The sequence below is a fragment of the Tursiops truncatus genome, chromosome 3, assembly GCF_011762595.2.
Source record: "Tursiops truncatus isolate mTurTru1 chromosome 3, mTurTru1.mat.Y, whole genome shotgun sequence".
Classification (NCBI taxonomy): domain Eukaryota; kingdom Metazoa; phylum Chordata; class Mammalia; order Artiodactyla; family Delphinidae; genus Tursiops; species Tursiops truncatus.
This window is the reverse complement of record NC_047036.1, coordinates 61,592,907-61,614,174: the sequence shown is the minus strand read 5'-3', so window position 1 is coordinate 61,614,174 and position 21,268 is coordinate 61,592,907. Positions and strand designations below refer to the sequence as shown.

General features: G+C 36.5%; 1 protein-coding gene across 6 annotated transcripts in view; it reads left to right on the top strand.

Annotated features, from left to right (window-relative positions):
* The window catches only part of AP3B1 (adaptor related protein complex 3 subunit beta 1), a 274,518-nt gene that overhangs the window by 19,185 nt on the left and 234,065 nt on the right, over window positions 1–21,268 (top strand). For all 6 annotated transcript variants that reach the window (XM_073802233.1, XM_073802229.1, XM_019929790.3 and 3 more), the window contains one exon: window positions 18,633–18,708. In XM_073802233.1, coding sequence (XP_073658334.1) covers window positions 18,633–18,708 — 76 coding nt within the window. The remainder of the gene's footprint in view (window positions 1–18,632; window positions 18,709–21,268) is intronic.

Here is a 21,268-nt window from a genome sequence, read left to right as displayed (position 1 = left end):
GGTTATCTATTTTATACATATTAGTGTATACCTATCAATCACAATCTCCCTATTCATCCCACCACCACCACCACCCCCGCCACTTTCCCCTCTTGGTGTCTATACATTTGTTCTCTACATCTGTGTCTCTATTTCTGCAGATGCCCTGCAAACTGGTTCATCTGTACGATTTTTCTAGGTTCCACATGTATGTGTTAACATACGATATTTGTTTTTCTCTTTCTGACTTAGTTCACTCTGTATGACAGTCTCTAGGTCCATCCACGTCTCTACAGATGACCCAATTTCGTTCCTTTTTATGGCTGAGTAATATTCCGTTGTATATATGTACCACATCTTCTTTATCCATTCGTCTGTCAGTGGGCATTTAGGTTGCTTCCATGACCTGGTTATTGTAAATAGTGCTGCAATGAACATTGGGGTGAATGTATCTTTTTGAATTATGGTTTTCTCTGGGTATATGCCCAGTAATGGGATTGCTGGGCTGTATGGTAATTCTATTTTTAGTTTTTTAAGGAACGGCCATACTGTTCTCCATGGTGGCTGTATCAATTTACATTCCCACCAACAGTGCAAGAGGGTTCCCTTTTCTCCACACCCTCTCCAGCATTTGTTGTTTGTAGATTTTCTGATGATGTCCATTCTGACTGGTGTGAGGTGATACCTCATTGTAGTTTTGATTTGCATTTCTCTAATAATTAGTGATGTTGAGCAGCTTTTCATGTGCTTTATGGTCATCTGTATGTCTTCTTTGGAGAAATGTCTATTTAGGTCTTCTGCCCATTTTTTTATTGGGTTGTTTGTTTTTCAATATTGAGCTGCATGAGCTGTTTATATATTTTGGAGATTAATCCTTTGTCAGTTGCTTCATTTGCAAATATTTTCTCTCATTCTGAGGGTTGTCTTTTCATCTTGTTTGTAGTTTCCTTTGCTGTGCAAAAGCTTTGAAGTTTCATTAGGTCCCATTTGTTTATTTTTCTTTTTATTTCCATTAGTCTGGGAGGTGGATCAAAAAAGGTCTTGCTGTGATTTATATCAAAGGGTTTTCTTCCTATGTTTTCCTCTAAGAGTTTTATAGTGTCTAGTCTTATATTTAGGTCTTTAATCCATTTTGAGTTTATTTTTGTGTATGGTGTTAGGGAGTGATCTAATTTCATTCTTTTACATGTAGCTGCCCAGTTTTCCCAGCACCACTTATTGAAGAAGCTGTCCCTTCTCCACTGTATATCCTTGCCTCCTTTGTCATAGATTAGTTGACCATAGGTGCATGGGTTTATCTCCGGGCTTTCTAACCTGTTCCATTGATCTGGCTTTCTGTTTTTGTGCCAGTACCATATTATCTTGATTACTGTAGCTTTGTAGTATAGTCTGAAGTCAGAGAGTCTGATTCCTCCAGCTCCACTTTTTTCCCGCAAGAATGCGTTGGCTATTTGGGGTCTTTTGTGTCTCCATACAAATTTTAAGATTTTTTTGTTCTAGTTCTGTAAAAAATGCCACTGGTAACTTGATAGGGATTGCATTGAATCTGTAGATTGCTTTGGGTAGTAGAGTCATTTTCACAATATTGATTCTTCCAATCCAAGAACATGGTATGTCTCCATGGTATGTCTCTCCATCTGTTTGTATCATCTTTAATTTCTTTCATCAGTGTCTTATAGTTTTCTGCATACAGGTCTTTTGTCTCCTTAGGTAGGTTTATTCCTAGGTATTTTATTTCTTTTTGTTGCAGTGGTAAATGGGAGTGTTTCCTTAATTTCTCTTTCAGATTTTTCATCATTAGCGTATAGGAATGCAAGAGATTTCTGTGCATTAATTTTGTATCCTGCAACTTTACCAAATTCATTGATTAGCTCTAGTAGTTTTCTGGTGGCATCTTTAGGATTTTCTATGTAAAGTATCATGTCATCTGCAAACAGTGACAGTTTTACTTCTTCTTTTCCAATTTGTATTCCTTTTATTTCTTTTTCTTCTCTGATTGATGTGGCTAGGACTTCCAAAACTCTGTTGAATAATAGTGGCGAGAATGGACATCCTTGTCTTGTTCCTGATCTTAGAGGAAATGCTTTCAGTTTTTCACCATTGAGAATGATGTGTGCTGTGGGTTTTTTGTATATGGCCTTTATTATGTTGAGGTAGGTTCCCTCTATGCCCACTTTCTGGAGAGTTTTTATCATAAACTGGTGTTGAATTTTGTCAAAAGTTTTTTCTGCCTCTATTGAGATGATCATATGGTTTTTATTCTTCAATTTGTTAATATGGTGTATCACATTGATTGATTTGCATATTTTGAAGAATCCTTGCATCCCTGGGATAAATCCCATTTGATCATGGTGTATTATCCTTTTAATGTGTTGTTGGATTCTGATTGCTAGTATTTTGTTGAGGAATTTTGCATCTATGTTCATCAGTGATATTGGTCTGTAATTTTTTTTTCGTAGTGTCTTTGTCTGGTTTGGGTATCAGGGTGATGGTGGCCTCATAGAATGAGTTTGGGAGTGTTCCTTCCTCTGCAGTTTTTTTGAAGAGTTTGAGAGGGATGGGTGTTAACTCTTCTCTAAATATTTGATAGAATTCACCTGTGAAGCCATCTGGTCCTGGACTTTTGTTTTTTGGAAGTTGAAATATTTTCTTAATATACTCAACTTTAGAAGTTCCTAGCAATGTTATAAATGGGAAGAATGTTGGTTTGAAAACAAGACTCAAGTTTAATTCCTTGTTCTGCTGTTCCGTAATTCTGTGGTGGTATACTTAAAAGTTGTGTTTAGAGAGCAATACCACTATCAGGTGGCTAAATAAGTTAATTATATGTCATAAATGTAAGGCATGTTAGTGGCTAGTTAGTAATAGAGAAAGTGTTTAAATCCCCCATTCCTATACCCCCATGATAACCACAATGAAAAAGTTCTTGTGTATCCTTCTAGAAAAATTTTTTAAAACTAAATGATAATACATATCCTATTCTCTATGTATTTTGCTTTTCCTTTAACGTATCTTGGAGGCCTGTCCATATCAGCATATGAAACTATTTCAGTCTTTTTAACTACTGTGTAATATTTCCCAGTATTACTTTTATTTATTTAGTTCTCTTTTTGAAGAGTATTTGATTGATTGATTTCACTTTTTATTGAGTATAAGAAATACTGCAACATAAATTTTTGTGTATTTGTATGAATTTATTTGTAGGAAAGATTCCTACAGATAGAGTTGTTGGTCAAAGTTTATTGCATTTTTAATTAGGATAGATCTTATTAAATTACCTTAGAGATAGGTAAGGTAATTTAGTGGAGGTTTTCTCCCTCCACTAACAGTAAAGTCTGTTTTCCTTACACCTTTGCCAATATTGGGTACCATCAAATTTCATAATATTTGCCAGTCTTATAGGTGCAAGATGTTATTACACTGAGTCTTTATAATTGTCAGTGCATTAAGTCTTCCCCCTCATATTTATTGGTTTATTCTTTCAGTGAAATACTTTCAAATGTCCTTTGGCCATTTCCCTATTGGATCAGCTCTTACTGATTAGTTAAGGGCCCTGTGTATTTTAAGGAAATTAGCCCTCCTATGAGATGAATCCCAAATTCATTTTACCTGTTTTTTGACTTAGTTTATAGCAGTTAGTTTTAGTGCAAATTTTAAAAATTTTCTGTGTTTATATTTATCTTTTTTTTTTTTTTTTGCGGTACGCGGGCCTCTCACTGCTGTGGCCTCTCCCGTTGCGGAGCACAGGCTCCGGACGCGCAGGCTTAGCGGCCATGGCTCACGGACCTTGCCGCTCCGCGGCATGTGGGATCTTCCCGGACCGGGGCATGAACCCGTGTTCCCTGCATCGGCAGGCGGACTCTCAACCACTGCACCACCAGGGAAGCCCTTTATTTATCAATTTTTAATGGCTTTTGAGACTCCCCCAATCTTTTAATCTTTTACCGAAAGTGGCATCTTTGGTTTATGGTGCTCTTAAACAGTGAAAAAGAGCATTTGCCTGTTCAAAGCAGTATTTTGTCTCAGCATCTATAAATCAAGTGGCTCTGTGACATTTCTTTTAAAACTTTAAGGACGAGTAGTCACATTCTAGAAGGTATTCCTTATATCCTGAGCAAAAGTAGTATGTACTTCCTGTTGGCTGCCAACAGGATAAGTAGCTGAGGGTTTTGGTAAAGGGTTTGACAAATATGGAGATTTCCTGTGATATATGTGTAGCATTATGGTTTTTAAAGCATGCACAGATGGTATGCATACACGGAAGATGTATGCCTAGTTTTTAATCTTTATTGGGGCCCATGACCAATGAGAATCCAGTGAAACTTTAAGAGTTTTTCTGTATCCGTCTAAGGAACACGATTAGCATATAGCCTATGTTCATTTATTCTGTCAACTAATATTTATTGTGTGTTTAGTGTACTTGAGAAAACATCCATAGTCTACATTTATAGACACTTTGTACACCTTCTTTTGGGTCTTTATATATCCATGTTTATTCCTGCCATAGTATCTTTGCAAAATTCCTGTGATTGTCTCCTTGTCATTTGAGATCTCAGCTTAATTGATCACCGTTACCCATAGAGGTGTTTTGTGATTGCCCAGAATTACTTTATTGTGTTACCCTATTTTAATTATTTGGATAGTACTTATTTTGTCTTTCTATCTTTATGTTTTCCTTCCCTTTCCCTCTCTCTTCCCTCCCTCTTCCTTCCTTCTTCACTCATTTCTGTCATTCCCTGTCACCTCTGCCCCACCCCACTGCATTCTCACTTAGAATGTAAGTCCCAGTACTTAGAACAGTTCATGGAACTTAGTAGATACTGAATAAATGAATGTGCTAGGTAGGCCCAGTGATAAGTGCTTTACAGTCATCTCATTAAGTTTTCATAACAACCTATTTGAAAGATACCAACCTTTAGTTTTGCTGATTTTTCTCTATTGTAGTTTGCCTTCTATTGTATTGAATTCTCCTCTTATCCTTTATTTATTTACTTGTTCTTTGAGTTTAATTTGCTATTCTTTTTCTAGTTTCCTGAAATGGAAGCTTAGAATATTGATTTTCAATCTTTCTTCTTTTATATTGCATTTAGAAATATAAATTTACTTTAAGTACTGCTTTTGCCATATCTCATGAGTTGTGAAATGTTGCAGTTTTATTAGTCAGTTCAAAATATTTTCTAATTGCCCTGATGATTTCTTCTTTGGTCCATAGGTCACTTGAAGTGTGTTGCTTATCTTTCCAGACATCTGAGCATTTTCTAGTTAATATTCTGTTAGTGATTTTTAGTTAGATTCCACATACCTTATATGATTTTAGACCTTTGAAATTTAAGATCTTATCCAGCATATAGTCTATTTTGGTAAATGTTCTGTGTGTACTCGAAAAGAATGTTTATTCTGCAGTTGTTGGATATAGTTCTGTGTATGTCAGGTTAAGTTGGTTATTTATGTTCAGATTTTCTGCATCGTTATTGAATTTTTTACCTGCTTGTTCTGTCTAAGTGAGGTGTGTTAAAATTGCAAATCATGATTGTGGTTACATGTTTTTCTTCTATTCTATCAGGTTTTGCTTTATAGATGGAAGCTATAAATTTAGAATACATACAAATTGCATATAAATTTCAAATTATTTTATCTTCCTTTTGAAATCATATCCTTTTATGTCCTGGCAGCAGATCCTCAGCAGTTATTGGTCTGAAAACCACTTTTTTTCACCTTCAGTTTTGAAGGGTATTTTCAGTGGGTATAGAGTTATATATTGGCCTTTTTTCTTTCAGCTTTTAAAAGATGTCATTTCATTGTCTTCTGGCCTCTATAAAGTCTGTTGAAAAGTTGATTTTCAGTATTATTGTTGGTCCTTTTAAAACAGGGATTAGCAAACTATGGTCTGCCCATTTGTATAAATAAAGTTTTATTGGAACACAGCCATACCCATTTATTTATGTATTGTACATAGCTGATTTTACTCTGCAATCATAAGAGACGGTATGGCCTTTTGTAATGCCTAAAATATTTACTATCTGGCCCTTTACTAAAAAGGTTTCTTGACCCTTTCCTTAAGGAAATGTGTTTTCTTCTTACATGCTTTTAAGGTTTTTCTCATTGTCTTTTGATTTTCAGCAGTTTGGCTATGCTAGGCCTCGTGTAGTTTTCTTTATGTTTTTCCTGTTTTCTTAAGATTTTAAAATATGTGGGTTTATATCTTTCATAAGTTTGGAAAAACTCTTAGCTGTTAATTTTTTTAATATAAATTTATTTATTTACTTATTTATTTTTGGCTGCATTGGGTCTTCGTTGCTGTTCACAGGCCTTCTCTAGTTGCGGCGAGTGGGGGCTACTTTTCATAGTGGTGCACGGGCTTCTCATTGCGGTGGCTTCTCTTGTTGAGGAGCACAGGCTCTAGGTGTGCGGGCTTCAGTAGTTGTGGCACGTGGGCTCAGTAATTGTGACTTGCGGGCTCTAGAGCATACGTTCAGTAGTTGTGGCACATGGGCTTAGTTGCTCCATGGTATGTGGGATTATCCTGGACCAGGGCTTGAACCCGTGTCCCCTGCATTGGCAGGTGGATTCTTAACTACTGCGCAACCAGGGAAGCCCTTAGCCATTAACTTTTGAAATGTTGCTTTTGTCCCCTTCTTTCTCTCTCCCCTCTCTTTTAGGACTCTAATTTAAAGTATGTTAGATATTTTGACCATATTCAACGTGTCTCTGATGTGCTGTTTGGTGTTTTCCATTCTTTTATTACTTGGTGCTTCAAATTGTATAATTTCTCTTGACCTGCCTTCACATTCAATAGTCCTATCTTCTGGTATTTCTAGTCTGCTGTTAAACCTATCTAATGAGTTCTAATTTCATAAACTGTACTTTTCATTTCTGAATATTCATTTGATTATTTTGTATAGATTCTCCTACTTTAATGACATTCTTTATCATTTTGTCTCTTTTGTCCATCTTTTCCTGTATTCCTGACCATATTAATTGTAGTTATTTTAAAGTCCCTATCTGATAACTGTAGTATCTGAATTACCCATGGATCTGTTTCTAGTCCTTTTGTTCTCTTTCTCTCCCTTCTCTCCTTCTTTCCTTCCTTCCTTTCTTCCTTCCTTCCTTCCTCCCTTCCTCCCTCCCTCCCTCCCTCCCTCCTTATCTCTCTTGTCATTTGTTCCTGTTTTTAGCATGTCTCTTAAGTTTTGATCAGATGCTAGACAATTAAGATAAGAAAACTGACGAGTCTCTAGATGCTATCTTCTTCCAAAGAGAGTTGTGTTTTTTTTCTGATAGGTAGATAGAGTTCTAGCAGATCACTTTGATCCTGTTTAAGCTCAGTTTTAGGCTTTTAAATGTCTTGTCTATTTCAGTTTTTCTTATACTCCTAGGGAATATCCTTACTTTTCAGTTGTGGCCCTTCTGTGGTCTTAACTGAAAGGCCAGGGTATTTATCAGCGCCTCTCTACCTGGGAGACTTGATTTCCAACTTCTCTTCCCAGCAATGTGTGTTTCCTGAAATCTCTGCTCAGGTATTTAATCTCCCAGCTGCTGTTGTTTTCTGCTGGATTTCCCAGAATCTTGCCCTGTGAAAATGTAGTCAACTACTTGAAGGGAGTTTGTACACAGATTTTTGTGTACCTTTTCATTGATTCCCTCCTCTGTAATTTCGCCTTTCAAGTTCCATTGCCTTTGGTGGCCCCAAACTTTAACATTTGTGTCCTCAGTCTTTTAAAACTGTCATTTCTCCTTGGGTTCTATTCTCCCAGATAGCAGTTGGGGAAATGCAGTCAGGGAAAAAAGCTGATGTGAATAAAAAGTGCACTTTGTGTGCTTCTTTTCTTTCCAGGATCTTGGCCCCTTAAGTCCTGCCTGCATGGGTTGATCTCCGGTGCCTTGAGAAAATTACTTTATTTTTTTTTCCAGCTTTTATAGTCGTTTTCTGTGGCAGACTAAGTATCTCACAAGCTACAGCACCATGGGCAGATTCTGTAGTGCCTACAGCCAGAATGATTCTGTATGTGTATTAGATTATGACTCCTCTATTCAGAACCCTCCAATGGTTCCTGACTTCATTCAGAGTAAACACCAAAGCCTTTAGTATTATTTGCCCTCCTTCATTGTCTCTGCCTAGAGTGCTCTTCCTCCCTGTTCCTCCCCTCCAGTATCTGAATGGCTGACTACCTCACTTGCAAATCTTTGTTCAGATGTCTCTTTATTTAGCCTATGCCGACCACCCTGTATAAAATTACCTCCTCCTTTCCCTCCTGCATTCTATCTCCCTTTGCTTTATTTTTCCCTCATCTCATGACTGTAAAATTTACTTTTTTATTATGTTTGTTTTTTTACTTACTAAATGAAAACTCTACAAGGGCAAGGATTTTTGCCATTTTTTTTCTCATTTGTGTGTCACAAGTGCAAATGAGAACCAAATGAGAATAGAGAATTACAGATTCTAAGGTAGGAATTTAAAGATGGAAGAGTAGTGGTCAATTATATCAAATAATCTAAATGTATTCATGAAACAGAGGAATGGATAAAGAAGATGTGGCACATATATACAATGGAATGTTACTCAGCCATAAAAAGGAATGAAATTGGGCCATTTGTAGAGACATGGGTGGACCTAGAGACTGTCATACAGAGTGAAGTAAGTCAGAAAGAGAAAAACAAATATCATATATATATGTATTTTAAAAAATGAATTTATTTATTTATTATTTTTGCCTCTGTGGGGTCTTCGTTGCTGCGTGTGGGCTTTCTCTAGTTGCGGCGAGCAGGGGCTACTTTTCATTGTGGTGCATGGGCTTCTCATTGTGGTGGCTTCTCTTGTGGAGCACGGGCTCGAGGTGCACGGGCTTCAGTAGTTGTGGCACACGGGCTCAGTAGTTGTGGCTTGCCACCTCTAGAGCGCAGGCTCAGTAGTTGTGGCACATGGGCTTAGTTGCTCCGCAGCATGTGGGATCTTCCCAGACCAGGGCTTGAACCCGTGTCCCCTGCATTGGTAGGTGGATTCTTAACCACTGCGCCACCAGGGAAGTCCCCAAATAGCATATATTAACGCATATATGTGGAATCTGAAAAGATTGGTATAGACAGTCTTATTTACAAAGCAGAAATAGAGACACAGACATAGAAAAGAAACCTATGGATACCAAGGGGGAAAGGGGGGTGGGTGGGATGAACTGGGAGCTTGGGATTGACATATATACACTATTGATACATGTATAAACTAGATAACTAATGAGAACCGACTGTATAGCACAGGGTACTCTACTTAGTGCTCTGTGGTGAGCTAAACGGGAAGGAAATCCAAAAAAGAGGGAATATATGTATATGTATAGCTGATTCGCTTTGCTGTACAGTAGAAACTAACACAATGTTGTAAAGCAACTATACTCCAATAAAAATTTTTTTAAAAAAGTGAGAAAAAGCCAAAAAGTACTCATGAGATTTTTGCATTGGATTTTTAAATAAGGAAATTATTTGTTACTTTTATGAGAGAAGTTTTAATAGAGGAGTAAGAGAAAAAGATTACCAAGGGTTGATGATGTTGCGATAGCAATTGTAGACTATTCTTTCTTTAGTTCTGTGAACACTGTAGGAGGAAAAGTTCATATTTACTTGGATAATTTATGGTTTCTCCTTTTAGAGGCTTAATAGATGGATGATTAGGTAGATGGAGTTTTCTGGTTTTATTCACTCTTGTATTTATTAAGTGAATACTTTGTGCCAAAAACTGCATAAGGTTCTGAGTGTCATCCAAGGGACGTACATATAGGCCCTAAATGAACTGAAAGTTACTAAGCCTTCACCTTGTGCACATAAACTAATTATGAAGGCCAGTTCCTTTAGATGCATAACGCTAGAAAAAAGTAAATTCTCTTATTCCCAACTTTTTTTTTTCTGCATAACTATTCATATATACAGTGGACCTCTTGGAGTAGAAGCATCTTTCATTTAAGTAGTTCTCAAAGCATGAAGAGGTGCCCATGTTTTAGAATTTTTTGGTAGGGCTTAAGAAAGATCCAGCCCTCCCCTTTTCAAAGATTTTGATGCATCCTTTTGGGGATGTACCTCCAACTGTAAATCACTATTCCTTATCACTTTTCTTAATCCATCATTCCTGGATTTAAATTTCAGGTGTTGCTTTCTGTAGTACACACATTTTGGTGATTCTTTTGAGGGAGAAGGAAGTAATTGTGTAGTGCAGTGCTCTCAAACTGGTGAAGGGCCTTTTCTTTTTTTAATTTCCAATCCATTGTGGATGGATATGAATGCAAAATACAATAAAAAATAAATTGCTAGAAAAACGAAATGGAAAAATATGTGCAAAATGCAAGCCCCAATTTTCTATTAGATTCAAAAATATAAAATTACACTGTTGAATTGCTCTAAATGCTTGCTCTCAGTTTCTTTTTATATTTCCTTATGGATTAGTAACAAAAATTTGTGGATTGGCAATGGTTCTTGGACCAGTCTTTCTCAGATCATACTTGGAGAAGCACTGAGAGAGTGTACAGTGCTACATAGTTTAATATTCCCCTTAATTTACACTGCCTTTCAAAGGAGTAGAAGGTTTTAATGAGTTATGAATTACAGATATTTTTAAAAAGAGGTAATTTATACAATGTAAAAGCCCTGCGACTTCTTAAATTCTGAAAGGTAACTGGTAAAAATTTGCTTTTCGATTATAGTTACTGTTTTATGTGGTACTAAAGTAAAAGTGACTTCTTGGTAATAGTAAGATTTCCTTTAACCTTCCAGTTACATATTTTTCTCTGGTCGTTGAAACTATAAAAAAAGGCATATTTGGATCATGAAAGGAAAAGTTATACCGCTTAACACCACAAGATGTCACTTATGTAAAAATAAAGTTGGTATTTTAATGCTCAAAGCTGGATAGCTACATACAGATAAATAGGTAAATGAAGAACTAGGTAAATTAAAAAATAATTGAAACACATTGGTTTTTGGTAAAGAGTTAATGAAAATATTACTAATTCAGCATTATTTTGAATCAACTCTTCTGATGTTTAGCAAAAAGAATTTTTCAATTTCTAAGATTAATGTAGTAATACATGTTAATAGGCCATATTTGAATCCATATAACGAAGGAGATAGACCTAAAATGCTCAATACAAGTGAACATACTTTGAGGGTAAATTAGGTGTTATGGTATTAACTTCCCCCCAGTCTTTACTGTTTTGGTGACAAGCAGACAGGAATTTGTGTAGAGATATGTAATTTATATCAGAATTTTCAGTAGGTGTTTATGACATATCTGAGAAGTTGAATATTACATCAGTTTGAAACAGTGCCTAGGATTTTCTTGTCTCTTTTCTCTGAACCTCAAAGTTAATAGCTCTCTACGTGAGTTAACACAAAAGATATTTGTATTGGTTTTGAAGACCATCTTTTCTGTTAAACGTGAAGAGCAAAACCTTTGGCTTTAATATCGAATTCGTGTTTTCTTGTGTTTAGTTTGAGAGAGCGGGTCAGGACCTAAAGGTGGTTGGGAAGGGGACTGTGGCAGCTTGAGCTTTAGAGGAACAAACCAAGTTTCCATTAGGCCATGAACATGATTGCACCTGGGGTTAGAGGTTGGAATGTTCTAAAAATTGACACTTCATTATTCTTTATTGCTCACTTCTCTCTCCCGATAACACTGGTGGAGAAGATTGGTGGAACACTCTTGGGGAAAAAAGGGATCAGACATGAGAAAATGAATTTTCTTTCTTTTTTTGACATGTATATGTGTGGTCACATTTTCTTTCTATTTACTTCTTATCTAATTACTTAAGCTTTTTTCACTTTCTTATTCCTCCAAAGTTTTAAAAAAATTTCATTTACTTTTTTCATTCGTAAAAGTCTACATGATCAGTAAGTAAAATAGGAAAACAGCAAAAATTAGAAAGGAAAAAACCTCATTTGTGGTTTCATTGATTTTTGTTCCTTTTCAGTTAATAGTGCAATGTGAAAGAACAAGAAGTTTTAAGAAGGGATTCTGAATTCATTACAGAGAACAGTTATAGTATTTTATATTTGGTAGATGTATATCCTCGGATGTAGTTCTTATATGTTCCGGTCTTACTATTTATATATTGTCTAGCTGTATTTTTAATTAGAGAAAAGTAGTTATTGTAATTATTTAATTATTTTTGTGTCCTGCTAGTGGTCACCATTGCATTTAATTTTATGAGCTGCTTGGAAAGAAAGGGAAATTTTTTTCATAGTAAATCCCATTGCCTTTACTCTTTTTGGGAAAAATATACTTAGCTTCCGTTTGTTTACTTATTTATTTTTTACTGCCATGACAGTTTGAAGCATTTAACTTATATGTTAGTTTGCTAGTACTGCCATAACAAAATGCCACAGACTTGGTGGCGTAATTAACAGAAATATATTTTCCCTGGATTCTGGAGACTAGAAATCTAAGATCAAGGTTTTGGCAGATTTGGTTTCCTCTGAGGCTTCTGTCCTTGTCTTGCAGATGGCCACCTTCTTGCTGTGCCCTCACATGATCATCTTTTCGTCTTTGTGTATCTGTCCTAATCTGCTCTTCTTGTAAAAAATCAGTCCTATTGGATTAGGGCCAACCCATGTTGACCTTATTTTAATTTAATGACCTTTTTAAAGACTCCATCTACAAATACATTCATATTCTGTGGTATTGAGGGTTAGGATTTTAACATAGGAATTTCGGAAGGGACACAACTCAGCCCATAATAACACATGATCAGTCATTCATTATTGGTAAGTGCTTACTTGCCTACATTAGGCCTAAATTTGTAAAATGTACAAAGTAAAGCTTTTCTGTCAAGGCTGTCTATTTGGAGTAGTTAGGGAAGTTCTTGTCACCTACTTTAAAGCTTAAGCTGAGATGAAAAGGGCTTCTGATTGTGTGTGTGTGTGTGTGTGTTTGTGCGCGTGCGTGCTTGAACCATATTGCATGAAGGAGCTATGTGGAATAAATTTTTAAATCTGTTTTCTGGAGAGTTTGTTGTAGAAACTGTTAAAAATTGCTAATCATAAACTAATAACTAGTACAAGTAGTTAATTACTGTTGGTAATACTACAGTCTTAGTTTCTTATCAATTTTCTTACAGTCATTTAAGAGAATTTTCCTTTGACGTCCTAAAATAAAATTCAGTGATTTAAATTCTTGAATAAGGGACTTCCCTGGTGGTGCAGTGGTTAAGAATCCGCCTGCCAATGCAGGGGACACGGGTTCAATCCCTGGCCTGGGAAGATCCCACATGCTGTGGAACAACTAAGCCTGTGCACCATAACTACTGAGCCTGCACTCTAGAGCGCACGAGCCACAACTACTGAGCCTGTGTGCCACAACTACTGAAGCCTGCACGCCTAGAGCCCGTGCTCTGCAACAAGGGAAGCCACCGCAATGAGAAGCCCATGCACCACAATGAAGAGTAGCCCTTGCTCACCACAACTAGAGAGAAAGCCCACGCACAGCAATGAAGACGCAATGCAGCCAAAAGTAAATAAATAAAATAAACCAAAACATTAAAAACCCCTGTATAAATAAATAAATAAATAAATAAATTCTTGAGTTAAGCTTGAAGCTTAAATGTGATACTCTAATTTCAGAGTATGAAAATGTGGTTTATCTCATCCTTAATAATGTATTTCTCAGAAATAGATATATGACTTTTAGTCTTGTTTTGGAGGATTAGTGTCTTACTCACACATGTGAATAAAACACTGTGAAACTTTTTAATATCATTTTTATGGAGGTATAATTTGCATACGACAAATCACCCACCTAAAGATTATAATTAGATGAGTTTTGACAGATGTATACACCTGTAAAATCACCACCACAGTTAAGAAGATACAGAACATTTCCATCTTCTTATGGAATAAGAAATTTTTTAATGTTCCTTTCATGTCCATTTTTCTTTTTGCCTATGATACCACTGATCTTGGTTTTATCACTACAGATTAGTTTGCATTTTCTAGAACTTTAAATGAATTAAATTATGCTCTTTTGTGTCTGGTGTCTTTCACTCACATAATGATTTTGAGAATTCATCCATCTTGTTGCATGTATCAATGATTATTTCTTTTTCATTGCTGGGTTGTATTCCAGTGTATGGCTAAATCACATTATGCGATCAACATTTAGATTGTTTCTAGTTTTTTAATATGTATAAAGCTGCTATGAATATTCATTTAAGTTATTATGTGGAAATATGTTTTTATTTCTCTGGGAAGTGGAATGACTGGATCACATAGTAGATTTATGTTTAAATCTGTAAGAAACTCTCAGTTTTCCAAAGTGGTTGTACTGTTTTACGTTGCTACTGGCAGCCTGTGAGAGTTCTAGTTGCTCCACAGTCTTGGCAACATTTGTTATTGTCATTGTCGTTCATCTATTCTCATGGGTGTGTAATGGTATCTCATTTAATTTGCATTTTCTGATAGTTAATGACCTTAAGTATCTTTTCATGTACTTAGTGGTATTCTTAATCTTACTTTGTGAAATATCTGTTCAAATCTTTTGACCGTTTTTAAAAATAGGCTTCTCTTCTTATAAATGAGTTGTAATTATCATATAACTTTTTTCTAATTAACTTTTGATTTTGAGATAATTGTAGATTCATATAGAGTTATAAAAAATAATACAGAGAGATCCCGTGTACCCCTTACTCAGTTTCCTTCAATGATAAACTATAGTACAATATCACAACCAAGATGTTTACATTGACATACTTCACCAGTCTTGTTCAGATTTCTCCAGTTTTACTTGTATTTACTTGTGTGTGTGTATTGGGGTGGTATTCTGTTCCCATTTAATCACATATCTAGCTTCATGTAGCCACCCCAAAGGTAAAGATACAACAGTTTCATCACCATAGGGATCTCTTGCGTTGTATTTTTTTTTTTTTTTTTTTTTTTTTTTTTTTGCGGTATGCAGGCCTCTCACTGTTGTGGCCTCTCCCATTGCGGAGCACAGGCTCCGGAGGCGCAGGCTCAGCGGCCATGGCTCACGGGCCCAGCCGCTCCGCGGCATGTGGGATCTTCCCAGACGGGGGCACGAACCCGTGTCCCCTGCATCAGCAGGCGGACTCTCAACCACTGCGCCACCAGGGAAGCCTGCGTTGTATTTTTATATCCACACTTCCCGCTTCTTGTCCTTACCCTCACACTAATCTTTGTCCATTTCTATAATTTTGTTATTTCAAGAATGTTGTATAAATGGAGTAATACAGTATGTAACCTTTTAGGATTAGTTTTTTTCACTCAGTATGCTTCTGTGCAGATTAATCAGAGTTGTTGAGATGTCAATAGCTTGTTTCATTTTACTGCTGAGTGGTATTCCATGCTGTAGGTGTACCACAGATTGTTGAACCATCCACTGATTGAAGGGCATCTGGGTTGTTTCCAGAAGGGTTTTTTCCATTTTGGCTAGTAGGAATAAAGCTGCTATGAATACTTGAATACAGATATTTGCGTGAGTATAAATTTAACATTTCCTGGGGATGAATGCGCAAGAGTGCAATTACTGGCTTGTATGGTAATTGCAGGTTTAGTTCTATAAGAAACTGCTAAACTGCCAGTGTGGCTATAACCTTTTACAATGCCCACTAGCAGTATGTGAGCAGTCCAGTTCTTCCACATCCTCACTATCATTTGGTGTTGCCACTATTTTATTTAAGTGAGCCATTCTGATATGCGTGCAGTGATATCTTGCCGTGGTTTTAATTTGCTAATGGCTAATTAAGTTGAATATCTTTTCATGTGCTTTTTGCCATTTGTTTATCTCCTTCAGTGAATTGTTTGTTGATGTCTGTATTAGTTTACTAGGCATGCCATAACAAAATACCACAGATTGAGTAGCTTGATCAACAGACATTTATTTCTCACATTTGAACCTGGGACTAAAGATCAAGGTGTTGGCAGGTTTGATTTCTTCTGAAGCCTCTCTCCTTGGCTTGCAGATGGCTGTCTTCTCTCTGTGTCCTCACATTGTCCTGTCCTGTAGAATCCAGCTTTCCTTTGTTTTGTCCCAACTCTTCCTTTTAGTCCAAACTGGTAGTGTCTCTGCTGGTATAATCCCATCTCTATTCCTGGTTTCAGCTGAGATGTCTGATTAAATCCACGAGGGGCATCTGTGATTTCGTTATCAAATGATTTTTCAGTGTTCTCTGGTGTTCTCTTCTGAAGACACTTGCTTGATTTTTACAACATGGATAAGCTGAGATTTTTCTAAATCTTCAAGTTCTAGTTCCTTTTTTGCTTAACAATTCCTTCAATTTATCTTTCTTTCTCATTTTACTGTAAGCAGTAAGGAGAAACCAGTCTGTGGCTTTCACACTTTGCTTAGAAATCTCTTCGGCTAAATATTCAGGTCATCACTTTTAACTTCTGTTTTCCACAAAACACTGGCACATAGTTGGGCCAAGTTCTTTTCACTTTATAGTAAGGATTGCCTTTCCTCCAGTTTCCAGTAGTATGTTCCTCATTTCCATCTGAGATCTCATCAGAATCACCTTTAACTCCATATATTTACCAACAGTCTCTTCAATGCATGTTTTAAAAAAAAAAAATGCACTTCAAAACTGTTCCAGCCTCTACCTGTTGCCCAGTTCCAAAGCCACTTCCACATTTTTAGGTATTTATTACATGAACACTTTACTTCTTATTACCAGAATCTGTAATAGTTTGTTAAGGCTGCCATAACAAAATACCATAGACTGGATGGCTTAAATTTATTTCTCATAGTTTCTCACAGTTCTTCCAGGAGGCTAGAAGTCCAAGATCAAGGTGTTGGCAAGTTTGTTTTCTCATGAGGCCTCTCTCCTTGCCTTGCAGGTGACTGTCTTCTCACTGTATTCTCACATGGCCTTTTTCCTGTGCACGTGCACCACTCTCTGTCTTAGGACACCAGATGGGATTAGAATCCCATCCTTTTGACCTCATTTAATGTTAGCTACCTCTTTTTAAAGGCCCTATTTCCACATAACGTCACATTGAGGGTCAGGGCTTCAGTGTGTGAACTTTGGGGGAGGGCACCAATTCAGTCTGTAACAATGTGTTCTGCCCCTTTTCTAATTGAATTGGTTGTTTTTTACTGTTGAGTTTTGGGAGTTCTTTTTATATTTTGGATACTAGTCTTTTGCATATATGTGGTTAGAAACATTTTCTACCAGTCTGTAATTTTTTTTTTCTTCTTAAGAGAGAATTCCCTGGAACAAGTTTTAAATTTTGATGAAATTAATTAATCAGTGTTCCCTTTTATGGACTGTGCTTTTGGTGTCAAGTCTAAGAACTCTTTTCTAGCTATATAATAACTTTAAAAAATTCTGTTTTTCTGTGTTGAAGGAAAAATGATTAGATATTACAAATTATGAATTTTTATTTTGCTGGGAGGGATTTTTTAATTGCTGGGGGGAACGCTCACTTTGAAGAATAGGAGCAGGTCAGTTGTAAGCCAAAAAAAAAAATACTGGGAGGCAATTCTGTGTGGGTTTTTCTCCTTTTTGCAGCCTGTCTATATGAAGGCATTGATTGTTTTTGTTCTAAATTATCTTTTAAGGATGTTTGTATAGCAAGCAGCTTTGGAAAGGAGAAAATGCCTACCACTTCAGCAAAGTTATCTTACTTGGTAACATCATCATCTGCTTGGTCATCCAAGCTGGGAATGGGGGCATCCTTACTGAGTGCCTGTCTTATCCTTTACATTCAGTCACTGCATCTCACTGATTTCAACTTCCAAGAAGTTCCTGAATCTGTCCTACATTTTCATCCTTATCACTAACTGCTCTGGTTCATTACCTCATCCTCTCATTTACATGTTAAAATTGCCTTAACTTAATTCTTTGAATTAGGGAGTATTGATGTGGGTTTCCCTACAGATTTATGTTTTTTTCTTTTTGCGAGCTAGGGAGAAAAAAGGATGTGTGAATGACACATAGCTTTTCTTCATTCGGTGCTCTTTCTTGACATATTCTGAAGAAAGTTCTTACATTTTTTTTTTTTTTTTCTGTTATGGGGAATTCTTTGCATTTCTCTTTTGAATAACAGTTTATTTGGGGGAAGTCATATTAAGCAGAAATAACTGCTATTGGTTTTTTCTTTTTTTAATCTTTAAAGATGTGGACCATTTTTTTTTAAGTCTTTATTGAATTTGTTACAATATTGCTTCTGTTTTATGTTTTGGTTTTTTTGGTCCCGAGACATGTGGGATCTCAGCTCCCCCACCAGAGATGGAACCTGCACCCCCGCATAGGAAGGCGAAGTCTTAACCATTAGACCGCCAGGGAAGTCCTGAAAGATCTTACATTTTGGCTTATGAAAATATTTTAGTGCTGATTCAAGAATTTTTATTATCTCTTTTTTTCTGATGATTATACAAGAGAAATTTTGGGATGAGAGAATCTGTATGCCTCTGATTGTTGATATTTTGCCCAGAATTGAGGTACAGTTTTATATTTTTGTTTTATTGATGGGCTTTGTGACAGCATAGCACTTTGATATTATTTGGTAGGGTTAGATGAGAAACATATATTTAATTATAAATAACAAAGTAGTTATGTAACATTGTGCATCAGGTTATTTCTAATTCTTATATTATTAAAATTATATGTTTTAATACCTGTGTAATGTAAAAATCTAAATATGTAATTTTTTCTTTTGTATAGGAATGAAGATCTAAAGCAAATGTTAGAGAGCAACAAAGATTCTGCTAAATTGGATGCTATGAAACGGATTGTTGGGGTAGGTAAAAGAATAGATCATTTTGACTTTTGGATAAATGACAAGCAGTGATATATTAAAAATATATATTAAAAAATATGTTAAATACCAATCTGCCCTTTATTATTAACTTAAAATTTCCTGTCTAAAATGTTTTGGAGGAAGTAATGAAGTGACAAAATTCAGAAACTTGAGTTCCTATTCTGTTTTTTCTGTCTTTTAATTTCCGTATCTCTAATATTAAGATATTTCTTCTGTCAGAGAGTGCTAATCAGTTTGAAGACAAAATAAGATTACATACAACAATATTTTGACTTCCTACAAAGAGGGATACTAATGAGCTGAAGTATTTTTTTTTGTCATTCTATGACCTAAAACTTGTGAGCATGCTTTCTTCTGATTTTCAAATTCCATTACTACCAATAGAAATGCTTTATTCAGTTTATCAGTGTAGAACTTCTAATGAATACTAGTAAATGTAAGAGCATTTCTCTAGTTTCAGTTGTAATGTAAAATTCAAACAGTGGACTGATATGTTATTATGTAGAGGGTTCCATTGTCAGAGAATTAAATATAATGAAATTTCTGATTATATATAAAATCTTACGTAGTTTTGTAACTTGTGTTGGTCTCTTTTTTTTTTGTATTTGATAGTTTACGTTCACAGTGAAAAAAAACTGGCTTAATTCAGTGACTGTCTGATGCTAAAGAGTTCTGCTTGTCTCAGTGGAATTAAATTTGTTAAAACCTTTCTTATTCTTACTATGCATTTTTCACCACCACTGCTGATTTTGTTTTCCAGAAATTTTTGTATAAGGTCAAAATGTAGTAAATTTCCATAATTGCACAAATAAACTCTACTGTAGTAGGGTGTAAACACAACTGAAACAGTATTGTTTTCCAGCAGACAATGCCACCATGTGAGAGTTTGAAATCTCCTTTCTAAAATCCAGATCCCATTTATGAAAGATGATTATGGGTATGAATATGTCCTGTTCAAAAGTTAGTTGTGAAAATCAAATATATAAAAGTCAAGGACTAATTATATCTGTGGAACACCTATAAATTACTTGATTCTTGTATCAGATTTATGTCATTTGGTAATGAAGGCAAATGTTGAAGATTCTTTTGTAAATTTTTCATTTATTAATGTTATACCATATAAATAATAGCATTTATGGACAGGTAGTTCTTGCTTTGCATGACTTTGATATTTGAACTTCAGTTACCACAGTTTAGTTACCAGTTCACCAGTCTACTAACAAGACGGTTCAAATTTCAGATATCGTGGTATATTAACTTAGTAACTGCATAATGTACAAACTTCATCACTAACTCTTCAGTCCACAACTCACTATGTATATAACAAATGTGCATCATGATCAGTGACCAGTCATGTTACATCTTTTAAAGTTATTTTTAGTGATTGGTCGCTGTGTATGTTATTGAGTTTGTGTACAGACTGCAAAGCATGCAGTAGTGGTCCCCACTTGTTTCCCAGTGAGAAGCCCACTTAACATTTTATAAAAATGGTTAATTAAAAGAGGGATTTGGTCAACAAAGATTAAAATGCAGCAAGGAAATGAAAATAACACTAGAAATGAAATTCAGATAGAATGTAACTGGAGTTATAGAGAAATAGCTGACTGTGGGAATGGTGACATTGCCCCTTTTTGAGAGACTCTAAATATGTAGCTTGAGGAGCTTCAGTAAGGCAAGCGTTTCAACATAAATGAGGAAAATAGCTGTGATGAAAAGGCCGAAGGTATGCCAGAGGAAGTGATGCTGCCAAAAAATCACATTAGAGGAGCTCCAGGAGATAATTCACAACATTGAAAGTACAAAGGATACAATGTTGGAAGCTGATCCAAACTTATAAAGGAGTAACTTACCAAGGAATAGAAAAGATGCTTGCTTGGTAATTTTCTTTCTCTGTTTTAAAATTAATTTATTCATTTTTGGCTGCGTTGGGTCTTCGTTGCTGCGCACGGGCTTTCTCACTAGCTGTGGTGAGTGGGGGCTACTCTTTGTGGTGGTGCATGGGCTTCTCATTGCCATGGCTTCTCTTGTCGTGGAGCACGGGCTGTAGGTGTGTGGGCTTCAGTAGTTGTGGCACGTGGGCTCAGTAGTTGTGGCTCACGGGCTCTAGTGTGCAGGCTGAGTAGTTGCGGCGCACGGGCTTAGCCGCTCCGTGGCGTGTGGGATCTTCCTGGACCAGGGCTCAGACCCGTGTCCCCTGCATCGGCAGGTGGATCTTAACCACCCTGCCACCAGGGAAGCCTGCTTGCTTGGTACTTTAAATCAGTGGTTCCCAACCTCTTTGGCACCAGGGATCGGTTTCTTGGAGGACAGTTTATCCACGGATGGGGTGGGGTTGTGGGGGGGGTGGTGATGGTTCAGGCGGTACAGCAATGGGGGGGGATGGTTCAGGCCAGGGGTCCTGTGGCCTGTTAGGAACTGGGCCGCGCAGAGGAGGTGAGAGGCAGGCGAGTGAGCTAAGCTTCGGCTGCCCCTCCCCATTGCTCACGTTATTGCCTGAACCATCTCTTCCCCTCCAACCCCATCCTTGGAAAAATTGTCA